Source organism: Micromys minutus (assembly GCF_963924665.1).
Source record: "Micromys minutus genome assembly, chromosome: 23".
Taxonomy (NCBI): domain Eukaryota; kingdom Metazoa; phylum Chordata; class Mammalia; order Rodentia; family Muridae; genus Micromys; species Micromys minutus.
Genome location: NC_137958.1, coordinates 39,866,017 through 39,891,018, shown reverse-complemented (window position 1 = coordinate 39,891,018; position 25,002 = coordinate 39,866,017). Strand labels below are relative to the sequence as shown.

Here is a 25,002-nt window from a genome sequence, read left to right as displayed (position 1 = left end):
CCAACACAGTTACTTTTCGTTTCATGAGCTGAAACAAATTTCTTGAATTAATGAATGACATCAATCTACTCAAAAAAGTGAGAACTCGTTAATTGCTTGTGACTAACTCCTGCTCTTGGGTAGCTGAACAGGGTGACTGGATGTGAGTTTGACATTATCCTGCGATTACATAGTGAGGTGCGAGTCGTCTTTGAATGCTGTTATGAGGGAGTGAAGTATATGAAGAGGGGAGAAAAGAAGAAGTGGAAAGAAAGAAGGGAAAAGATAAGGAACAGAGAGGGAGTGAGAGGTGAAGAAGGAAGAAAGTGAGAAAATGAGATGCTGTGAAGACTTAGAAGAACACTGCATTTTGGTATCACAGGGCAGCAATGACTAGCAGACAAATGATTTCCATATATTTCTCAGTTTATTAGCAGGCCTGAGTTTTGTGCTCGAGACAGAGACTTGGAAAGGGAGACTAGGAAGTTTTTCCAGGAAGACATATAAAAGGATCATGAAAATCTTTTAACCTATTGTAGAAATTATCTAAATATAAAGCAACTAGCATATTAATTAGACACAAAAGGATCTTAGTGCACAATAAGTAGTCATATATATTTTTTTAATTTTAAAATAAGCCAGCATTCAGTTTTAAAACATGCCACATTTAAAAGGAGACTGAATGTCTAGGTGTAAACTACAGCAATTAGTCCTGATGGTCCTAAGATTCAACAAAACACTTTACATACCAAAATTCTAGAATATGCTAAAACTGTTTTCACATTTGCCTATTTTCTTTTGAATTATACAAGATGCCTTAAGGAATGGCTTGCCTGGAGTAGAGAACTGAAGAACAGCCCAACGCATACAAGTATGGAAATGAAATCCTGGTATTCACTAATGGTCTCCATTACCGAAAAACATTTCAAATGCACTAACATTTTCATTGCAAATCAGAGCAAGATATATTCAAGCATCAGACAAGCCTTTTGGTTAAACAGCTTTACAGGATAACGAGGCAAATATTTTAACAATCATTAGGAGGCTTATCAATAAACAGAAGGCTCTTGTTCATCCTATGGTATAAGCCGAAGATAACATTGAGTATAGGGAAATGCTGAAGTTCCTTTATATTTGACACAGCGAATCGAAGCGTCTGTCTCAAAGACAAGGAAGAAAGCAGCTATACATTAGCATTGTATTTAAAGTATTTGCACGTGTAAATTGTACTAGAGAGGAGATGCACTTGCTTTTCAACAAATATATAAAATAATAATTTAATTGCAAGCTAGGCTACATTTCAAAGAAAGGACACTGGTAATATTGCCATTCTTCATGAAAAAAAAAAAAAAAGCTCAGGTGTCCTAAAGTTCTAGGCTGGATAAAGGCTTCCTAAAAATGTACTATTTCTGGCCATCTACTATTCATCCGGAACTAGAACCACTAACAAAAACCTATTTTCAAGAGCCTACAAGGAATTAGTCAATTTAACCAAATTTCCAATCTGGAGAGGAAAAAAGTAAAACCACATGGGAGGCTGTGAGGGAGACTGAGCTCTCCCTCCCACATGAGCTGACCCTGTCACCGTGGAGTTAGTCTCATGGCTGATTCAATTCTTTGTGCTTCAGTATCTCTATACCTGCCACTTGGCATAACTTCACACACCACTGGAATCCCAATATCGGGTCATAGTGGTGGACATCTGAGGTCCCCCTGTAGTGGACCCAAAACTTACATACTTATAAAACACAACAAGGCTAGGCCTACAAGCCAATGCAAATAAATAGAGCCCCCACACCACCCCCAAATGATAAAGAAATGAATTTTTACAATTATAAGCCAGCTTTGGACAAACCCCATGAATACTGGAATTTTTTTTTTTTTTTTTTTTTTTTTTTTTTTTAGTTTTAAAAAAAAAAGAAAGGCTGATTTAAATGAGCGTTGTTAAAAAGTGTTCTACATTTTTTGGTAAAATATAGTTATGTTAACAAGGTATTATGTTTTCATTAAAATTTATAACACTTAAATTATGTGTAGGAAAGTGCATATTTGCATTAGTTTAGACTTTCTATCTCTAGGAAGGCTGTGTTGCTGCAATGTGCAATGAAGGAAAACTCTTTCCTCATGTTCAGGGCACAGACAGTGCGGCCGTACACCTTCACCTCTTTCCTAAATTTAAGTAGCTCATCCTAGGGCAGCCACAGTGCCACATCCTCTCCAGGCCCTCCTAGGTAGCGCAAGATTCCCTTCTGCTTTGTTCCTATGGCCTCTTCCCTTTAGAGTCCTGAAGTCAGCAGCCTTGCAACCTGGTGAATTCTTTACACCTCCCATCCTGCCCTCCTCCACTGTGTTTCCTGCTGCTCTGGATGAGAGCAACATGATCTTCCTCAGTGCACTCTGGGAAGAACAAGAAAGATGGAAAGCCCAGCGCAGACCAACACAGAGAGTCCCGCATCTGTTTACGGCTCTGCCCAATGTTTGGCTTACTTAGATTGTTATTTTTTTAAGTTTGCTTTCAACCTTTAATAGATAAACATCAAAGTGATCTGGTTTAAATACATACTGAGCAATGTTGTATTTAGAGCAAGGCGCTGCTCAGAATGGTTAGGGAAAACAGACATGTCAACAGAAAGAAGACATTTAACATTTTAGGCGGTGTGTGTCAAAATGTCTTCCAGTTATGATCGTCTACAAAGGAGCTTCAAAAACCAGTGAGTTAGCTAGAACTTCACATATTAAGCGACATCCATCTGGTGAGAGAGGAAAAGTTGCAGAGATTACTTAAAAGGAATGAGTTAAACAGTGCAAATACCGAGTCGCTTCACGGGAATCTTACCATGTGCTTTTCTTTCCCCTACCAGAAATATTATAAAGTTGTCTCCAGTTTTGGTACAAACAAGAGATAAATCTTTACGAAGGAAAGCAGATGCCACAGCACTCCATGCAGATTTCTAAACAGTCTGAGGATTCACAGCAGGCATCCATGATACCACAGTCCAGGTCACAAGGGCAGCTACAGTCCTCTCCCATCTCGTCGCCACAGCAGCAGCAGCAGGCTTCGGAGGTGCAGATGCCACACGAAGCTTGTCCCAGGACGATGTTGCAGAGGGTCAGGAATTCACAGAACAAGCATGCCAGGATACAGTGGACACAACAGTCTTCATCCGCAGGCCAGACAGGACCACATAGTGAACGAAAGGAGAGACCCAAAATACACGTTATCCAGAGACTGGGTAGAATCTGGTCAAAGTTACAACTCCAATGGGTCTCAGCCCTACGCTTCCGTTGGTGCTGTGATCTAGATATACAAGGAGCTCAAGTTCAATTCTAGATGAGTCAGTTATCTCTAGTGTTTAAGCAACTGAACTAGCAGACTAGCTGTGATTGTGTGTACGTCTGTGCGTGGGTGTTGGATCACCGCTCCGACTCACTGTGTCATGGATTTTCATCCCAGGTATCCCCTTTCTGCGTATCTTATCAGTGGTTTCTACAGCCTACTTCTTTCTGGAACAGCGGGCTAAAACAAATTTACCAAGTAGAAAGTTTATTCATTTGTTCTACACATAGGCTTCAAAACAGGGAAGAGAAAACAAGAGAACTTAGACATTTTAATCATTAATTCTGAACTTAAAGTAGAATCTATTAAACCATGAACTACATGTTATCCTTCCTCTCCCCCTTTCCCTAGCCATCCCCTTTCCCCTCTCCCTCTCCTCTCCTTCCCTGTCTCTCTGTCACAAAACCATTTATAAACCAACAGTGAGACTCTCTAGTTGGGTCTAGGAATAACTACTAGCTTAATCTACTTCTAATAAATGGAATAGGAAGCACCAAGAACAACAGAGTAACTTTCCCATTTCTTGATGGTGGCAAAGTCGTTCAATCTCTAGCATTTCTTGATGTTTTCCTAAATAGCACTGACCATATTTCACAAACTGATGGGAAGAAAGAAAACCTAATGTATTTATTGCACATGCTGCAAAAATATTTTGTAAAAAATTATGACAAATTAAAACACGTTGCAGAATCATATAACTAATGTTTCAGACATGTGCCAAGATTAAAGTTATTTATACATTTTACAGCATGCATTTTACATTATTTTATGGATTTTTTTTGTTTTTGTTTTTTTATCAGTCTGCTTACATACTGTACAATGTAGGTTGCACTGTCCTGGAGATCAAACTCTAAACTTTATAGTTTCTGAGCAAGTACTCTAACCGTGGGCTACACCACCGACCTCCAATAGAGTTTCAGCAGATTATGTGAAAATGGAAGGATAAAGGGAGTGTCCCTACAGAAACCAAGGTTGTTGGCATGTTTGGCCTGGCTGGACTAGAGAAAAGCATTCCTTTATTCTGTAAGCAGCTTTGACTTGCCAGGACTATTGCATCACCAGTGATCCAAGGGTTTCTGAAAAGCAAGCAGTAACCTCTCACTTCCACAAACCTTCCACTAGGCATCCCATCAGCTTCCCAGCTCCTGGAACATATCAGTTTGTCTACAGTGGAGAACTTGGAGGGTGGCAGAAATAAAGGTTGAAAGAAACACATAGGCCTTCTCCACACACTGAATACCACAAAGATGAAGGGGTCTGAAAACTTGGCAGATAAACTACAGAGCTGTTTGTGACTCTAAAGACTAGCAACGCATCCCTGTTCCTTTTAAAGTTCCAAACTCACTCCTACACACAATGGTCATGTAGAAACTAAAAAGAGCTGAAGGTTGTGAAGAACTTGGATCTCTATATCTTCTCCTAATGTGTTGGCTTTTGGGAGTATTCAAATATCTTGGATAACTTCTCTGTTTTTGTTTACAAAAAAATCTGAAGAAAAATGGGAAGTCAGTGTATTTTGACTGTGTGAGTCTGAAGACTATACAAATCTGAAGACTGTGTGAAGTCCATGGCTTTACAAGGTTTATTCAGCATCATGGGGTGGGTTCCTCTGACAAATCTTGTACATTCTTGACAATTCAACCCAGTTTCCATTTGTTTTTTTTTTTTTTGTTTTTTTTTTTTTTTTGTTTTTTGTTTTTTGTCCTTTTTTTTTTTTTTTTTGGTTCATTTGGTATTTTTTGAGATTTTTCAGGGTGATGTCATCGTGATTTGGAAAATATCTGAAAAATTATAAAGAACTACTTTATCACTAAGAAAATTATGTTGAAGGTTCCATGTCATGTCGAATGCCTATATTCCTACCACTTACCAGAGTGAGAATCATGAGTTAAAGGCCACTTCATGCTTCATAGTGAGAAATCATTTCAAACTATACATAGTGTTTAATTGGCAGCACTTCAGCTCTATTTAATGAATCTTCACACAATTGCCCACACTGACCAATTTCAAAAACATTTTACTGATAACTTAATTTTCTAATTTCTATCCTAGGTAGAATATTTAAATTTCAAGAACGAGAAAGGAAATTTCTAAACAGTATTAATTTCACTGAGTACTCCTAAATACTAGAACTGCATGTCATAGAGATTTCTTATATACGAGTCATAAAATATGCTACAGGAAGAATTACTTGTGTTTGATAAATCTATCAACTCTCAAGAGGGAAAGAACATTTGTCCTATTGAACATTATAACTAGAGATTTAGGCTAAACATGATGGGGTCCTTGCCGGTAATCCTAGTATTTAGGAGACTGAGGTAGGTGGGTGACAATGAGGTACAGGACAGCATGGGTACACCACAAGTCCTGTTTTCAAATAGAAGGCAAAATAAAACAAAAGAAACTCATTGAGCTTTGAGGAAAATCGTGGATTTTAATATCTACTTGTGCAGTTTTCTCCGTCAGAATGGAATCACCCAGCATGAACTCCAGTAGGCAGCACATTGTTCTCAGAGGGCATGAGGTGTATCCACTTTGACTCAGATGGTTCATTTTCCTGCTGTGAAGCTTCTTAGTTGATGAACACACAAGACCTGATTTACCCTTGCAAATCTCTAAATATTCTGGTTACTCCTGGAGTTCTGCTTGGCTAAGTCTTGATTTTAGAGAAATCTGCATACAAGTTCCTGAGAACACACATAAGTAAGCAAGCTATAGGATATTGGGGTTAGGGCATTGCATATGTTTAATATTATTGGGAAATGGAATTGAAAAAAAATTCCCCAAAGCAACTGCTCCAGTGTTTATTGCAACACAGCAAGAGATTGTGCAGATCATCACCAGTGGTTGAAACTTCTCACTTTACCACATGACAAATCATTGAGTTTGACATAGTCCCCCAGAGAGCTGTGTTTTTGTATTTGCTAATACAGTCTGTTTTCATTTCTGTTGACTATTCAAGTTTTCTCTTCATTGAAATGTATTTTCACTTGGTTCACACTGTTTCCAGGTTCACTCTTTTCCCTCATTTGGTAGTATACATGTTTTATAAATCCCAACTACAAGCCCATTGTGAAATGAGATGGAACGCTCAGTGTATGACACGTGTTAGCTGAAAATCAAGCAGCAGAATGGAGAGCTGACCTAATCTTTAGACTTGGAGCATTCGAGGTGCTTGGCGCTGATGTTAGTCAAATCTCAGAGCAGCTGGCGATACAGTATTATGTGGTCAAGGCAGTGAAACACCTCAGACAAAGTGAGAAAACTAAGAAAGAACAGAAGAGTAGGAACTACTATTAAGATTTGGTAGAACAAACTGGTAACTTTCAGTGTTTTAGCTTTTCTAAAGAGTTGACAGTAAAGGTGAACCTTCAAGCCACACTGAATTGGAGGACTCAAATAGGCAGGCACATGGTTGAAAGAGACATAAAAGAATGGACATCCTAAAGATGATGCCTCATTTAAAGAAATGAATCTGCAAGTCTAAAACCTAGAAATCCATGTCCATATATATGCACAAGAGCAAAGATGTCATGAAAGAATTCCAGTGGGAAGACCTGAGGAAGACAGATTCCTCAGAAGATGAAGCACTTTACAAGAAAATTAAGAAAGTTAAAATTCACAAAAACTCACTATCTGAAAGACATGTTTCTACATGGTTTACTAGAGAGGCATTGGGACTAAGAAAATCAAAACCCTAAACCTAAATATCCCCAAACACTTTCCTTCCCACTAGAACACAAATGAAGGAATCCAGTCTATTAACAGGTACCTAAAGAAACCACAAACCGAAATTGTAATGATTAGGGTGACATGGGGATAAGACATCTACAGAACTGCGTTCATTTTATACTTCCTCTCCACAGAGCAACAGAAGAAAGGACCCTCACATTTTATCACATCAATTGAACAGTTGTATTTATTAGTTGCCAAAAGTTTTTTTTTTCTTTTGCCTTTTTTGTTTTGTTTTCACAGCTATCCCTCAGCACAATGAAAAGTTTTACAGACACTGAGCACAAAGATTTCTTACGGATGCTGTGCTTACTGTCTAGAGGAGTCAGAGACCACACATGACATCAAGATGGCGGAGACTTGTGAAGCAAAAACAGATTACAAGCATTGTCATGTCAGTGTGGTAGAGCATGCCAGCAAGTACCACACTAGGGAGCTAGAGACAGAAAGAACAGCATTTCCAGAGTAGCCTTGGCATTAGAGAACAATGTCTCAAACCAACAAACAAAATCAAGAGCAAAAGAGGAAGAAAATATCAGGTGAGGTAGCATACATTGTAATGCCAAGAAAGGAGTGTCCTGAATTGGGGCCAGGCTGGGCTCTACAAAGAAACTCTAGCTAAAAAGAAAAAAAAAAGAAAAGAAAAGTAAGAAACAATAGGGAAGAAAAGAAAGGATAAAAGAAAGGAAGGATAAAAGGGTGGAAGAAATGAAAAAAAAAACTAAACAAAAAAAAATCTTCCCAAAATAAAGCAAATTTGGGAAGAGTAGAGAAACAAAGTTTAAAAAAGATGAGCTCTCTGCCTCTAATGTGGTTCACTGTTAAAAAAGAAAAAAAATCCTTTTCCCTGGGTCCTTGAGGTTTTCAGTTTTTATGGGTTTTATTTAGTCATGATTTGCAATTTTTACCAAAACTGTTTAACCTTTAAGAAGCCAACTGGGTTCTGGGAAGGATGCCTAGCCTAAACTGGGCCAAGCAGGAATTGTGCAATTCAGTGTACTGAGCGTAGGACTCAGCACAGGACCAACAGCTACAGTAACTTTAGGAAAAAGAAAGCAACAGGCAGCAGGAAAGAGCTTAGAAGAAGGCATGAAGAGAGAGCGTTAGCAGGACTTTTTGACTTTAAAAGGCATCAGCAAACAAAATAAAAGCATATTGTTATGAATTAGTGCTGTCACCGTCCCAGTCCCAAGACACTGGTCAGCCTGGGATGCAGTCTATCTGAGGGGCTTGCAGCCCCACCCCATCCCTAAGGTAACAACCTAAACCATAAACAGCCCCTTAGCCATTGGGGGAAGTTGTCTGTGACTGATCTCAGGAGCTCTGCCTTGTTGAAAATGAAACCAAAGGCCCTGTTTGGGAGAACAGCCAGTTTGTAATGAAAGTGTCCCAGATGGGTTGATCCAGTCAGCATGTTGCCAAATACACTGGGAAATATTGACATCGGGGAGGTAAATTGTTAGAGCAAAGAGTTGATCAAATGCCACCAAGAAACAATTTGAATGATAAAGTCAGGTCTACGATGGACAAGTCTGTTTCTTTCATTTCTTCCTCATAAGCCGCGGTATGACAGGTACTCTTAATTTCTTGGAACCCAACACAGGAAGTAAATACAGGAACGGGCAGAAAGTAGAAAATTCTCAGAATCGCCCACATCCCATTTTTGAGTGAAGAAAGATGTGTATGCCCCTTATCTTGACTAATCTGTAATAAAGTTTCCTATGACTTAAAGTGCTCGAACAGTCTTTCCTTTCTGGGTAACTAGAATGGAAACGAGATACTGAGAAGCAGAAAGGTACATCAGCATTTGGGAAGCAATGCTGGATCTGAACTTACAGAGGGATTCATCATTAGGGTTTGAGAGCACTGCTTCCGGGTCAGTTTTACCATTGGGGTAAAGAGTACTGGGTTATGCGTCTATCCGTCTTCTGGGTGGTGATGGGTGCACACTACACAGGGGCGGGGGCCTGACTTGGTAGTGCATTCCTGACGTCACACATTACATCAATGACCCAGAAATCGCATCACTGCATTTGTTGTTTCTTAACAGAGAATGGAAAAGCAGGCCAGAGGTAGGTTTGACTTATCCCAAGTTGCAGCTACAACGGCTGAATATCAACCCTTTGCAAGAAATTCAGCTGGTCGGGCCTGACAGAAGCATCTTCCAGAGAGTTCTGCTTTTTAGTGTGTGTAGTGTAGGCGGGGAAGACGTATTTATGAATTCTGCACAGGAGCTCAGCTGCAGGCAAATGCCTGACTCAAGATAGGGGCTGCACAGCATCCCCCCCAAACCCCCAGCAGTAGACTGACCACCTGCCTGAGACATAGGCCTGGGGGTCATCGCCTACACAGAGCCACTGGCACACGGCAGTCCCTAGGGCTCTGGGCCATGGCTAGAAAACAGAAGCAACATTTTCCTAGTGGAGAGGAAAGTGAGCTAGGACAGGAGGTTGTCAAAAAGAAAGTTAGAGAGGAGTTAGATTTTTCCGTACGGAGCTGACTTTGGGGAAACAAACAATCTTCTTCATTATTATCTTTCTCCTGAACAACTTCAGAAGAGTATTAGAAAACCAAAGAAAACACGCTGTCCTCCACTCACCAAGGGACTCCTCAGTGGCTTCCAAGCCCCATATCCAAAGCCTGGAAGCCACCTGGAGAGGTTCCTGTAGGTCACAGGCAGACAGCCTGGCGTTGTGTTCCTCTGCCCCCAACTCTGCTCGTTACCCATTGCCAGAATATACACAGCTAATGCACTAAGTATCCCAAACTCTCCCAGATAGGCTACAGAACCTGATCTTGACTCTAGCCCTGGTCCAAGAAGTCTGTTTAAAGAGTCATTTTACAGTCTAGGAAGACAACATTTATATCAGAGGAGTTACTGTGTCATAGAAGTTTAACACAGATATCTGAAGAGGCACTTCAGGTATTAGGTACGTCTCTATGAATCACTACACTTTCATTTTTGGTTATTAAGTATAATAGAAGATGCGCATTTGAGTCAAAACTCTTTTGGGGCAGGGAGGGGACACAATATGCATGGAGGTCAGGACAAATTACTAGGACAGTTTTCTCCACTTAGCATGTGAGTCCTGGTGGTTCAACGCAGGTCACCAGGCTTGGAGCCAACCCACCTTTTGGTCTTCAGCCTTTCTGCTGCCTCAGAGGTGCTTACCTACCACATTTCACATGTAAATTAAGTCAATATCTGAGTTGAGAGTCACTGAAGTATCAGTGATGCAAATGATAACGAATGTTTACTGACTCGTTCGTATGTAAGATGGCAAATTTGGTAGAATGTCACTGTCCTCAGGAACGTGAGGAACACAAAACAAATATGGAGCTAACATGTAGCACTTGCTAAGTATTAGAAGTGTGATGGCTGTTGTGGTGGTGATGATAGCTGTACGTTGGTTCTGGTGGTGGTAGTTGCAGTAGTTGTGGTGAAGGTATTTGTGGTGGTGTTTGTGGTGGTGGTTGTGGTGGTAGTTGTGCTGGTGGTGGTGGTAGAGGTGGTTGTGGTGGTGATGGTGGTTGTGGTGGTACTTGTGCTGGTGGTGGTGGTGTCACAATATGGTCCCAGGAGGACTACAACTCTCTTCCTACATCCAGTCAGACTCTATGGTATACCCACGGGTCATTCTCCTCACATGCAGGAAGGCTTGGGAAAAATGCTCAAATACAAAAGAGAAGAAAGCACCACAAGTAACTAATTCTAAGAGACAGAGAAACAGATACTGTGGAAGACTAAAACAGAAACCCAACCCCCCCAAAAAAATTAAAAAGTAATCTGTGTCTGGCTATAGCAGAAGACTTTAAAATGATCATCTAGTTTTCCATATTTCAATGATTGTCTGTTTTCTTCAAGAGCAAAAATGCTGGGAGGAAAAAAATAAAAGGAGAGAAAAAAGTTGAATGTATTTAGTGCTATTTTTAAGCTGACCAGTGATAATATATCCAACAAAAGGTTGAGTATAATTTTGAATAATAAAATTTATAATACTTCAGTCAGAAAAAAGCATTTCAAAGGCTTTCTATGAGGCTCAGAAGGTAAAGGTTCTTTCCACCAAGTTAGCTGACCTAAGTTTGATTCTCAGACCTATTTGGTAAGAGAGAACTGACTCTAATAAGTTTTGTTCTGAACTCTATTCTACGTGTTGCTACAAGTGTGACAGTGTGTGCCTACACATGCACACACACACACAAACACAGACACACACACATCACCCAATAAATAAATAAACACAGAATTTATTAAGAATGCATTGTTTTGCATGAAAGAGCAATATCTGACATTCTGCAGAAGTTGGCAATAATGCCTTCTATGGTCAGGACAAAAGAAATGTGAATAAGTCCTCGAGCTCTAATGAAAATATGCATTTGAATAAAAATGATGGAAAACTTCTCTCCAGATGCTTCATTTAACATTTTCTCCAATTTTATTCCCCAAGCTGCATCTATTTCACAGCTAAAAGTTTGGCTCGCCTCTCGTTACTTATGCCTTTGCTTTAAGAATTGTGCAAGGCACATTTCAAAAGAACTCAGTTTTTTAAATGCCAGAGGGCCCACAGTGATGTGCCCACTGCACTCCGTGAAGCAATGATGATGATAAGTAAATGAACATACTGGCCCGTCAGTGAAAGTGGTCCATTACAGACGCCCGTGGAGTTGGCCAGGTTGCCTATAGCATAGTGAAGTACACAGGGCAAGAGAAGGCTTGAGTCACTAAGGCTGAGAGTCTCTCAGACCAGGAATCAAGCACAGTTCTCAGGACACTTCACTTGAGAGGGCTTAGCAGGAATGCAAAGGGTGCCTTTGCCATCCAAATTGCATAAAAGTCCCAAACAAAGCAGGTCTCTGCAGCAGGGCCCTCTCCTGCAGAGGCAGGACAGCTTGTCCGGCGGGAGGCGCTGCATCCTACAGGCAGGAGATGTCTGGTCTAGGGAAGGCCCAGGATGTGTCCCTAGCCTTGACAGAAGGGACAGGCCCCAAGCAAAGAGTCACAGCAGTCTAACACACACACCAGTCAAGATGAAGAGACAGGCAGAGTGAGCAGCCACCGCGAGCCAAGACACCAAAGTACCATTCAAAGCTGTGCACAGGAGGTAAATCCTATTATGTATGGAATTAATTTGTGAATCAAGGATGGTTGTTAGACTTTCCACATCACGCTCCCTCAGCCCGTCTCATCTTTTCATGTAATGTGCTGTTGTTCAAAGGCTCCATCAGAAGCCTCAGATGAGCAAGACAGCGTGACAGTAAAATTATAAGGTATACATATCGCAACTTGGATTTAGTCCCCCCCACAACGTCAAAGCCAAAACAACCTGAGGACGCGCTGGTGACTGTCCTAAAAGTGACAGCCTCGGTCTCTGGCCTGCTAAACAACACGTTTTGTAGGCGTGTCGACTACTTTAAATTGTGGATGAGAAGATAAAAATAAAAAGGCCCTCCCCATGAGCTGCTTCCCAATCCCCCCTCCCCGCACTTCATCCAGCTGAGGCTTCCCTTGGTCACAGCTCATTACCCACCACTGCTGTTCACACTACAAAAGGCAGTGGTGTACTTTCCAGGTGGTGGAGGCTGTTTGTGTTTGTTTGAACAAGCACAACAGGGAATAACTTACTTAGGGGCACACAGACAAAAGGATTGCAGAGAGGAGACATCCCTCTGTCCTCCCCAAGTGTCACCACTGAGAAATGCCTCGTTATTTAAGGGGACTGATGTTAGAGAGCTTAGCCTGGCTCCCCAGCCTGGCTCTCTCAGGAATGGATTAAGAAATCTTAAGCAAGTCATATGTCTCTGAGTGCGTAGGCAGACAACAGAGGGGTGCTAACTGCCAAGCTCTTTTTAGGCACTAAGATTCCATCACCATGGAACCTGTTATCCTGAAGAATAGATGTTTAGATCTAGCATGGGGTCTTCTCTTGACCTTTGAGAGCCATATTGTTCTATTTATTGCAATATTCGTTTCTCTGTTTAAAAAGGGTTTATTTTTTATTTATCAGAAAGGCACAGAAAGAGACAGAGACAGAAAGAAACAGAAAGAGAGAGAGACAGGCACACAGAAAAAGACAGACAGATTTAGAAGTGAAGAATTGCCCCCTGGTGTGGGTGCTGAGATCTAAATGCAGATTCTCTGGAAGAGCAACAAGTGTTCTAAATCTCTGACCTGTGCCTCCATCAAGTTCTCAAAATGCATGCCATGTACATGCATGCATACCTGTGTATGTCGCGCATGCATGTAAACACAGACGTGTGCCTGTGGGTACCCATGAGTGTAAACTGAAACCAGAGGGGGACATCAGGTGTCTTGTTATGTCACTCTCCCCTCCTCCCCTCAATACAGAATCTCTCACTGAACTTGGAGCTGGTCTGGCTGCTTGGACAGCACTGGTGAGTCCTTTGTCCCCACCTCGAAGGTGCCTCGTGTTACAGGTATGTGCATCACCACACTCAGCTTGTGCATGGACCGAACTCAAGTCACATGTTTGTTCACAGATATATGTCCCCAGACTCTACCAGGTAATCTCTGTCTCCATACATACAGAAATAAAGTAAAATAGAGAACGAATTCATGCTGAGTAACAGCAGATTGAAGTTCGGATAAGCCTGAGGACTGGGCACCCATAACGTGCAAGAGCCATAAAGTACCAGAGTCTCCAGGCAGAGGATGTAGTCTTCATAAAAATGTTGGGCAATGGTTAACATATAAACTTCGTTCTTTTGGCCACATACAAGGCAAGTAGTATTAGACAACGACTTTTGAAACTAACAAGATAGTAGGAAATGCGAAAAAAATAACTCGAATCACAAAATATTGTGATCAGTTTTTTCTCAGCAGAGGAACCCAGGGACAAGGCCTTGATGGTTAAACTCAACAAAATTTACTGAGTGTTGGCTGACGAGACAGACACTCCTTTAAGTACACAGACAAACCCCAAGGACATGATGTTAAGGAGAGCATACTAGCAATACAGGATGACAGCTGTCATGGTTCAGCCAGAGCCACAGTGCTATGGGAGTGCTGAGATAGCGGGCCACCACACCGCCTACACACAGCCTTGCTTCCTACTTCCCAGGCACTGATAGAAATAGTTGACAAATACATCTTCATTAACCTCAAAGTTGTGTAAGACGGGTGTTACGGTTATGCTTAAAAGTGAAACGAAAAGAAGGGTCCCTGGCGATTCAGATTTGTCACATGGAGCTGTGAAGGACCAGAGCAAAAGGTGGATGGGGAAAGTCAGATGGATACGTGAACTATGCCTTAAAGAAGGGCTTGCTAATGGAGACAAAAACAGGGACATGTTCCACCCAGCAGGAACGTTATGTAAATAAACACAGAAAGGATGTGGTGGAGTTGTTGTTTTTTTTCATTAAATAATATGATGACTCAATTTTGTTGAAACTGGATTTATCAAGAAGAAATCCTTCAGTTTTCTATGTCAGAAGCAAGGAGTCACAGAGGCCATGCAGTCCCAACCACAGGGTCAGTGGGGTCAAACAGGTGACTTTAAAGAGATATAAGGCATTGCGGTGACATAAGTTGACATGACACTGGCTGAAGAAGAAATGTAAAGAGAAGAGTCACCTGTCGCTTCCTGGATCTAGGGCCATTTACCAATGACAAAATCTAGATTTGCTATACAATCGATTTTCAGTATGATCTGTCATTGATACTCAAATGGGGGTGTTAAAAAAGGCGCAGGTGCTGGTCTGAAGCCTGGGAACAGAAAGATCTGTAAGGAGAGGACGGTACAACAGCTTTCATAGTGAATGACATTGTACCATTTCCCGGGGAAAACATACCGGGCGACAAGCGAGCAACAGAGGAAGAGCTGGGCTTTCGAAGACGAGGAGTTGCTGTGGATGCTGCCCTTTAACATGGCACAGGTACTCACATCCTGAAATCACAACAGCTGCGATTATCTACATAAAACCCTCGAAAGATGGGGCTGCAAACATTCCCCTGTGGAGAGGAGGTTCAAGAAGTGGCTCTAGGGGAGCCATAAAGTTCATATTTGGGAGCAGGGCTCTTCCTACATGTCACCGCCTATAGCTTTCCCCTAATCCTCAGTGAGGGTCCTGCAAGCCACCCTAGTGAAACTCACTGTTCACCAAGGTAACTTGAATGCAATCATTTATTATGTCATGGTGTTCCATCTGGAATGAGCAGAAAATTGTATAAGTCTCCCCAGAAAAACTCACATGAGAGCAGTTAATAAGAACCAAAACTCGGCAAGGGAAGGTACCATGAAAGGAAGAGAATGATTAATGTTTGAAGAGGTAGGCAAGATAAATTTTAGGGATATGGAGGGAATGTAGAATGGTTGAGTTGTAGAAAATGACTGAAAATGGACCAAGCACAGGTCACAAATATAAAAAATATATTTGCCTACATAACCAGAATGAGAAATGTAAAAGAATGAGCAACTGAGAAAATATCCTAAATATACATACTCATGCATGCACACACACATAATGTACAACCCACATGTTCACATGCATATACATACCAAACACATGTTTATATGCATGTACACAAAACACACATGCTCACATGCATGAATATACAATTTACATTCATGCATACACACATAACACACAAGACATACAATTGCATGTACACACATGTTCACAAGCGTACACACAGAGCACACATGCTCCTGTGCATCTACCCGCACACATTTCTAAGTAGGAACTCATCTCTGGTCACTATACTCTGGAGGAATTGAGATAGAATCAAGAATGGCTTCTTCTTAAGTTCAGGAAAAGCATTCACTGACAAGGAGAGAGCTACCACTGGAAGACAGGCATCTCCTGCTTTGAAGTTGAGGGAACCAGCTAAGGCTGAGGTTCAGGGAATGCTGAAAAGATACAGGGTAGAAAGACCTTGAGGAAAAGCTGATGGCCTTTTCTGTCTTTATAGCATGGAAGAATGAGAGCCACGCATAAAACGGGGGCAGACAGGTCTGCTTGTCTTCCTAGCGAGTTGTCATGTTAAGAACTCTGAATTCCACAGAAACAAGCACTAAAAAAATGTGTCAGATGAGACTGGGGCACCCACATGCTGCTGAGATTCTAAGACTCCTGTTTAGACCCAAGACCCCATGAGTGTAATGAGAACAGTTTTCAGGCCAGCTAGATTTCTTCTATAGTATTACTCCCTGGAATAGACAGAAATTAATAGTACAATATGGATCTTTGGTTTAGAAAGCAGGTATGCAAGGCAATGCCAGGATCCCTAAGATGGCCACTGTAAACAAGGACATCAAGGCATACAGAAACATAGAGAATAGTTTTAGGCAGGTAGTTGATAGACGACGTAATGATGATTACAGACAGACAGGTGACAGACATATGGATGGATGATGATTGACGTTAGATATAAGATAATGATGGCAATATCTGCTAGGCTGATAGATTTTTATCTTAATGGATAATTGGGTTCAAGAGCCAAGAGCTCTGGATTTATCATTTTAGAGTGTAGGTTTTATTTTTATTTATGTAGATAAGTGTGTATTTGTATTAGCATATGGGCACATGTGTGAACATGCCCATGAAAACAGAAGAAGATGCCAAATACCCTTGAGCTGGAGTTGCAGGTGGCTGGCTGCTCCTTAACACAGGCACTGGGATTTGAACCCTTGTCCTCTCCTAGAGCAGGAAGTGATGTTAATCATTGAGTTATTTATTCCTTCTTTCCTCAGATAGATTTCTAGATGTGTTTATTTTTTTCTCTTATAAGCAACATGGAAGGAGAATTAGTTGATTAAAAAGTGAGTTGGCACTTCCCCTTCAGAGTCTAGAACACAGGTGACCTTTTTTAAATACCCATTTATTCCAAGGCAGGCATTTGAGCAGCCTACAGTAAAGCTGGCTTGGAGTTTCACTGAAAAGTCTCCCAACATCCACAAACACCTGGCCTCAGGAGTTATCTACCACAGATATTGAAATGTCCTTTTTAAAATAACCACTCTATTGTCATTCCAAAATGCAATTTCCGCCTCACTCACTGAGCATAATTATTAGGAAAAAAAAATAAACTTCAACTTTTTGTGTCAAGTTTAAATGATCTTACGCTATTGGGATATTATTCCCCAGGAGGTCCGCATCCTTCAGACTGATTTCCCCAGAGAAGCCACGGAAGAAACTTAGGCAGGCTTAATATGTCTCTGAAAAACTGCGTATTAATCCACTTTATTCTTTTCTTTCAATTATTTTCACATTTCCCCAAACTCTTGATATTTTCAGTCTTCTAAGCAACAATACTATTTATTTGTGTGCCTTTATTTCTCTTTAAAATGAGCAGATTGTTTTCTAATGATTCCTCCTCCCTCCTCCGATTGCCTTCTGTCCCTCTTCTGACCACCTTCTCAATTTCCCTCCAGTGCCACTTTGAGAGGAAGGGATACCAACACCAAGTCCCCATTCTCCGTAGGGGCCTGAGGCCACACTCACTGCACAGCAGTTGAGATCACATGTGAAGATTTGTCTAAAAGCTCAGAAATGAATTGCCAGGCTGTTGACTTGAAATTTTTCTTATTTTTTTTTATGTACTTATCTATAGAGTTTTAAACAATGATAACTCAAAACATATCATATAAATGTAACATACTCAATTTCTCCCTTCTGCTATGATCTGGCATTGCTAAGTATATGTTAATAAAAATATGGCTTCAGAATATAAATATAAAAGTAACACCTTGAAATTTTCTATTAACTGTAGTGTTTTTAATTAGACCAACAGCATTTGCCCTTTAGTATCCCTTCAATTTTCTGGGAGTTCCTTCAAAAGCTATTGGAAAAGTCTTTGGTCTTAGTACTGCATACACACACACACAAAGAGGAGGAGGGGGAAATGAGGGGGAGGGGAGGAGAAGAATAAAGAGAGGGGGAAGAGGGAGGAGAAGGGGGGAGGGAGGGGGAGAGAGAGAAACTAGCAGCACAGTGTAATGAACGTCCTCCCCTTTGACTCTCTCAGTCTCTCCACCACATATCCTCAATGTCTCTCTTTATTAAATGGCTTTGTCAATCAATACATATTATTCCTAAAAATTTTATCTCTAGCCTCCATTTTGATTACGATGCCCCTTAAGAAGCCTCCTCAGGAAGAATTAACTAATCTTCAGCCTTTTATTTCTCTGTCTAGAATCCACAGGGCACGTACATGGTCCCAACAGGACAGACCAAACTATGAACGACACTATAATGGCTACTCTCCACTGTCAACTTCCTGTCACCATGACTTCTCTGTTCTCGGAAAGTGACCACTTTTTGGGTAGTGATCTAAACTCTGATACTACACACACACACACACACACACACACACACTTACAGCACAGGACTATGTTATAAATCCCCCCTCACTCACACAGCTTTATCATCATGCAGCATCATCACAGAATGTACCCTTGAACTTCGAGCCAAAAGAAACTGGTCCTTAATGGCTTTTGTCAGGTATAGTCTCATAGCAACAAGAAGAGCCACGGATACAAGCACCACCAATGCCCTCCACGAGCAAGTCTCATTCATCCCATTGGACTCCCAATAGTATGTGACATGTAAATACTCATCCATTTTAAAACACTTTCTTCGTACGGCTGCTAAACTGGCTCTCTACTATTTTTTGATGGATTTCTACTGTACTTTTTTTCCCCCAGTTCTTTTTTCATTTGTTGTCTTCTACATAATGAAGTGGCCGCTCAAGGCTGTGTTCTTGAGATATTTCTGTACTTTCCTTCTTGGCAGAATTTTTGCTAGACTTATATGGAAAGTGTCCAAAGGATGTTGGCTCCTTGGACAAAATGAATCATAGCAAAACCCACACTTATGCTCTATTCCATGTTCCCATTACCTTAGAGTATAATGACTCAGGCATTATATATACTACACCCTCATGTCCCATAGAAAAGGTCTTTCTTGTGAGCTCCATCTTCCTAAGAAACTGCATATTACAAACCACTAGTCATATAAATTATGGGATCGCAAATCCAACAACACAAAAACCCAAACTGTCTTCTATCTCTAGTGTGACATTTAGTTAGTGGCAACTTCATTCTTCCTCTGGTCAAAACAATGGGAGTCATCCTTTCATTCTTTATCTCCTGCTGAAAGAATATTCTTCCCTACAGTGTATTCTACAGTCAGTGCATATCCACATGCAACTGCATCTCATGGGTCCCAGCAATGCCATACAGATGCTAACCCATCGCTTACCCTCTGAAGCAGGGCGAGAGCTCTGATTTAAAAAAAAACAAAAACAAAAAACAAAAAAACAAAACAAAACAAAAACAAAACAAAACAAACAAACAAAAAAACCTTCTTTGGCTTTCTGGTGCTAGTAACCTACACTCATCAGACAAGACAAGGTGATGTTTAAAAGCACCAAATCTAGACCATGTCAGCACAGCTTGCTCAATACCTGCTGCAGACTTCCTGTCTCAAAATTAAAACTGGCCACTGTGGTTCGTTAAATCCTACCACCAGTTCAGTTCTTAGAAACTCTTGATTTTTTTAAATGAGATATCTACATATATCTAACATCTTTAGTTACCTCAAGAATACCACTAAGAACTAACAAGATTTTTTTTTTTATCTTTCCTTAAGTCTTAGGAAAAAAAAAGGAACAACTTTTATCAGATTCTCAAATTAATCAATTAACTCAAACATGATCAGTAAATGTGTAAGACATAATCATAATTACAACTCACAATTAAAGTTTAAATCTCAACCTTTCCAAATCTGTGCTATGATAGTAATTTGTGAAGAGCAGACCATATTAAATCACTGTGTTGTTCTCCTTATATAACACTTTTCTTCAAGATTAAAATACCCACACTTCAAGAAAGATCCTAAAACTCAAGGGATAAACAACTCAATAGATTCAGGAAGTCTCTGAAACTGACTAGATTCCCTAGGACCCGCCTTCTAAAGTACACATTAAGTTGTAGAGACTGCTGAGAAACAGTCTCAGGCGAGCTGAGCTGTTGGAAGAAGCATAGAGCATCTAAGCTAAGTAGAGGAAGTAGAGAGTCCAAACTGAGCTGGAAAGGAACCTTTTGAGAGAAAATCTCCAGTTATTTGTGTGCTGTGGAGTATGCTCCAAGACTCTACTGTGATTGGTCACCTGTCATGCTGGAATGGGCTTCCACAGACAGCTGCTTTTAAAGTATTTCTACTCCTATAAGTAACCCCTCACATATATTCTTGTAAGTAACTCCAATAAAACTTACTAATTCACCAAGTTGGGCTTTGGTTTGTCATTAATTCCCTATCTGGGATGAGTAACAATTGTTCATACCTCCCCAGGAATAGTGTCACACGACATCTTTAAACATATATTAAAATCAACATATTGTATTCTGCTTGTCTGAATTACAGTGGGTTCCTGACTTATCCATCCTATACACATGTTCTAACACCATAACTCTTTGTTCACCACATTGGGCCTCCTTCATATTGCTATTATTTTTGTTACACTATGACGAAACTGAACTCAGGGCCTCGAGAATGTCAGTTACAAGAAGCTAGCAAGCCCCAGGGATCTGAGGACCAAGATACAAACGTCAGCCATGGGAGATGCATAATCGTAAGACTCTTTTAATGCCTTCCATTCAAATGGTTTTGGAATTTTTAAAATGGAATGGGAGTGTGGACTGGAGGCACTTTTTCATCGGCAAAGCTTCATATCATGTCATTCCATAAACGCTGCTCAGAAGACTTGCAGGATTAACCAGGCACACATCACATACACAGCAAGGCCCCTGAGGTCAGTGCTCCATCAAATACTTCTACAGCTGCTCACGCTCTTCCTTTGATACTGTCTGTATATTCATGTAGTCTAGTGTGCAGAACTCAGGCTCTAAAATCGAAGGAAACTGGTTTGTGAAAAAGTCATGATAATTTTCTCCTCCTTTCTTCAACCTTTTTCTCTCTCATGGACCTTTTTCATCCAAATGTAAACATACTCAAATCTCTCCCATCTTGAAACAAAACAATATAAACTCAAGAAGACCAGTTCCCTCTATATGTAGTTTGGCCCTGGCCTTTGTTGTTTGGTTTTGTATATTGTGTGTGTGTGTGTGTGTGTGTGTGTGTGTGTGTGTGTGTGTATGTGTGTGTGTTACAAGAGTTCTACTTTGTGTTTTCCTAGTCACTAAATCTATTATTTGGGGACTATTCTTATTTTACCTGCAAACAGAGCTTGGTACAACCACATATGTTTCATGTTCTTAGAGCCTTTGTTCTCTGTACACTTTACAATAGGCTACAGAGTTTGTATTCTCACTTTTCTTAGTTCCTCCCAATGTAACAGTCTTCCACTTCTTTCTGACTCTGAATTCTTCTAGTAATGTCAGTGTGCCATTGCTCAGGTTTGCTTTCCATCTGATTTTGTATCTGAAAAACATCTGACATTGCTCTATATTTGTCTCCTAAGACTCCAGCACTTATACACCTATAGCATCGAACTGGCCAGCCTCCAGGGAACTGATGCATTCTGATCCCAAGCACCAAACCTGCACTTGAGAAATTCTGCTTAAGAACAGACCATTCACAGTTTCAAATATCTTCTAATGAGAATAAATACCAGTAAGCATCCTGGATTCTAAGCTTTCTCTCAAGCCTCATGAGTGTGTTTCCAGATGTGCTATGGAACTTCCCACTCAATTATCTCAGACTGATCACCTATAAGAAGCCACAACCAGCTGCCAACTACATTCAACTACTCCCCTTGATTTTGTAATTACCAGTCATTTTCCCAATGACCAGAACTAGGAAAGTAATGGCAATCTTTCTTAGAATGAGCATATGACGTCTGTTCCTGTTCTACTTAGAGGTAGACCTAGATCAACACCTGTCTATCTATCTGGAATTCATGCAACAAAACTCGAGTGTTTCTATTGTCCACAACTTGGGTTTGAGAACAAACCATACCTTTCTATATTCTTGCCCACTTCAATAGTGTACAAATTGGTCTCAGAATAAAAGAAAGCAAACAGATAACACACACACATACACCTATGTTTTTAAACAACTGTACTAAAAAATATGATAAAAAGCATGTGTGCAAACAGGGTCATAGGTCTATTCTGTTCCATTTCAGTTGGCTCTGAATAGCCTCTTCTCCCAAGCACCCCACACCCTAAAGCTTCCTGGCCAATCTATCTGTATCTCCATTGTTTGATTTCCTCTCCACCCATCTCCCGAGTGAATGCTGGGCTAATTTAAATGTTTAGATCAGTTTCCTGAGACAAATTAACTACAAAACCAAAAGCCAGAAATTCCAGTGATGGAGTTCATACACAGATGACAGCTTTTAACACCTTTCCTGATAACCTATAAAGATGTTGATTATTTTAATAAAGCTAGAATGGGTGGATTCTGAGAACTGAGGCATGTTTTCAATATATCTATGTGTGGGGGGGGCAGGGGGGACATGAGCTTTCATGTTTCAAAACTTTGTTAAATCTTTTTTTAATAATTTTTCCTAAACACTAAATAAAGTTAATTTAGATGTTTATTTTGGTCCAGATATTGTTGTAAAGTTACTGGTAATTGTTATAGGTTTTTAAACATTTATTTCAAGTAAATAAAACATGTTGACTTACTTTACACCACACACACACACACACACACACACACACACACACACACATACACACACACTCAGTACTTGCTGTTCCCTTTAGTGTACTAAATGTGCAGTGAGCTCCTATTCTCTAAAGTACTGGCAAACATTGCACTGGAAAACCGGATTCTAAACCACTCACGCTGAGTGTTATTCTGATATGCACTGCAAAACAATATGCCTGAGAAAACAGAATACAACAAATCAAAATGTAGCCCAGGCAAATGAAGTACTTTGAGGAATGCCGTGACATATTTTCCCCAAGTCATCAAAGCTGTATCTCTGGAAACTCCAACTGGAACACTGTACTGATAACATATTTCCTGATTATTATTTATCCATACTACGATGCTGGTCTGCTACTTCTACAGTTACAGGCAAAATCTTTTCATGGGATAAAAAAATTTTAAAGTGTTATAAAATTTAGAATGAGTAACTTAACCTAAATGTTGACCCTTTACACCAGGTTTTAAAGTTTTGTAATGTATAAGTCATATAAACTATAATAATAATAATAATAATAATAATAATAATAACAATAATAATAAATAATAAACTGGTAAGACTGACAGCAGTTTCCTGAAAGACATATTGTTGGTAATAGGATGCTCTACTAAATTATAAAAAAAAAAAAAAACAAAAGCAAAATCAAAAAAACAATATGGATGCCCAGGAAAATGACCTGAAAAAAAGGAAGAGGAAGAGCCCAAAAAGAAGCAAAGACAATGTCACAGAGTCAGAATCTCATAGAGCCTTGTAAAGAAGGGTGACAGCTGACAAGACCATAGAGACTGGGCTATAATCTATCCATGGGTCCAGAGACCTCGACTGGAACCTCTTAGCTTCTGAAATCCAACATGTCTCAAACCTCTTATAATCTGACTTCCAGTAACAGTTCATCACAAAGGAGCAGAGAGGTTGTAAGAGGGTCAGAGTAAAGGCACTGCACATGCTGCAGGGCAGGTGCCAAGGAAGAAAGTTCCTAGACATATACAAGAACCACCACGGGAGTTCTGAGCAAGGGAGTTAATGAAGCTGACACAATGATGTCCTTCAGCCAGTCACAGAGACTTGGGGACCCATCTTCAGAACAGACATCCTGGCTGCCAGTGGAGTGACCTCTTCCTAATCAGTCAGTATCCTTACCTACAAGATCAAATCGTTTAAGAAATCTGAACATAACGCTAATTCACAAAGCTTCTTGTACCCTTCTAATGCCTCTCCTATTTGATGGCTACTTTAAACTGTTATCTTGACATAGTATAAAATCACCTGACAAGGGAGTCTTACAGAGAAAATGTTTAGAGCAGAGGGGCCAGTGGGTGGGGCATAGTCTTTATTACATTACTAGATGTGGGAAACTGAGTTCATGGGGGCAATGACATTCCCCAGGTTTGAGTTCTAAATAGCATAGTACTCTTACCTTCAGCCTTCTAACTTATCCCCACCTTATCCTTTAAGTATCCACCTAGCACCCTTTCCAGGTAGCAGACCTACCTGCCACCAGCCTCATACAGATCAGCAATGTTGACCACAAAACTGTTCAACCTCACTGAGTACTTATAACAATCCTATGACACAAGTACCTATAACATCTCCATTTTCCAGATAAGATATGGCCACAGAAACAGGGTACTAGCTCACCCTCAGAGGAGTAACAGTAAAGGGCAGAGCTGACAAGCAAACCCAGGCAGACAGGTCCCATCACATATATTCTATACATCAGACTACACCACTTCCATATAATTAAAAGTGCGATCTCTCCAGCTACTGCTGTAGAGCCGGTGTTTTTCACTCTTTCCGAGCACTGATGTTCACTCAGTGAGATGCTGAAATCCAATGTGTACTTCTTACACATACTGACTCTTGAGGATCAAGTGTGGAGTGCAAAATAAATTACCAAGCGCCCCTAAAGAGAATGGAAATTTGTTAACAATATTTTTGTTGAAACCTAATTTTTACCAAAACTGTAGCTATAACTGGCACACCTAAAATATATTAGCATTTACTATCTCTAGGAAAGAGAGTGTCTTCAAGACTAATGAAAACCCTTGGCAATTTGAATATTAGATGATACTAAATTACACTATAATTATTTCAAAGGTCAAGAATCTTCCACATTTAGTCTTAAAACTCTCCACCTGGGTGATGCAATCAGAAAATTTAAGAATGTATGAAAATATTTAATTATACAAAACAGGAAGAAATCTACTAATTTAATAACCTTTAAGTAAAGTGTGCTGTCTTCCCACATAAGTATTTTTTTTTCCTCTCTGTTGCAAAAATGAACATTTTAGAAGAATATGTGAGCTATGGTTGTTTC

General features: G+C 40.3%; 1 protein-coding gene across 1 annotated transcript in view; it reads right to left on the bottom strand.

Moving 5' to 3' along the window:
• Positions 1-584: 584 nt before the first annotated feature.
• The window catches only part of MDFIC (MyoD family inhibitor domain containing), a 76,903-nt gene continuing 52,485 nt past the window's right edge, over positions 585-25,002 (bottom strand). Inside the window, exon 5 of the mRNA XM_080936481.1 lies at positions 585-3,137. Coding sequence (XP_080792607.1) covers positions 2,890-3,137 — 248 coding nt within the window. The 3' untranslated portion in view covers positions 585-2,889. The remainder of the gene's footprint in view (positions 3,138-25,002) is intronic.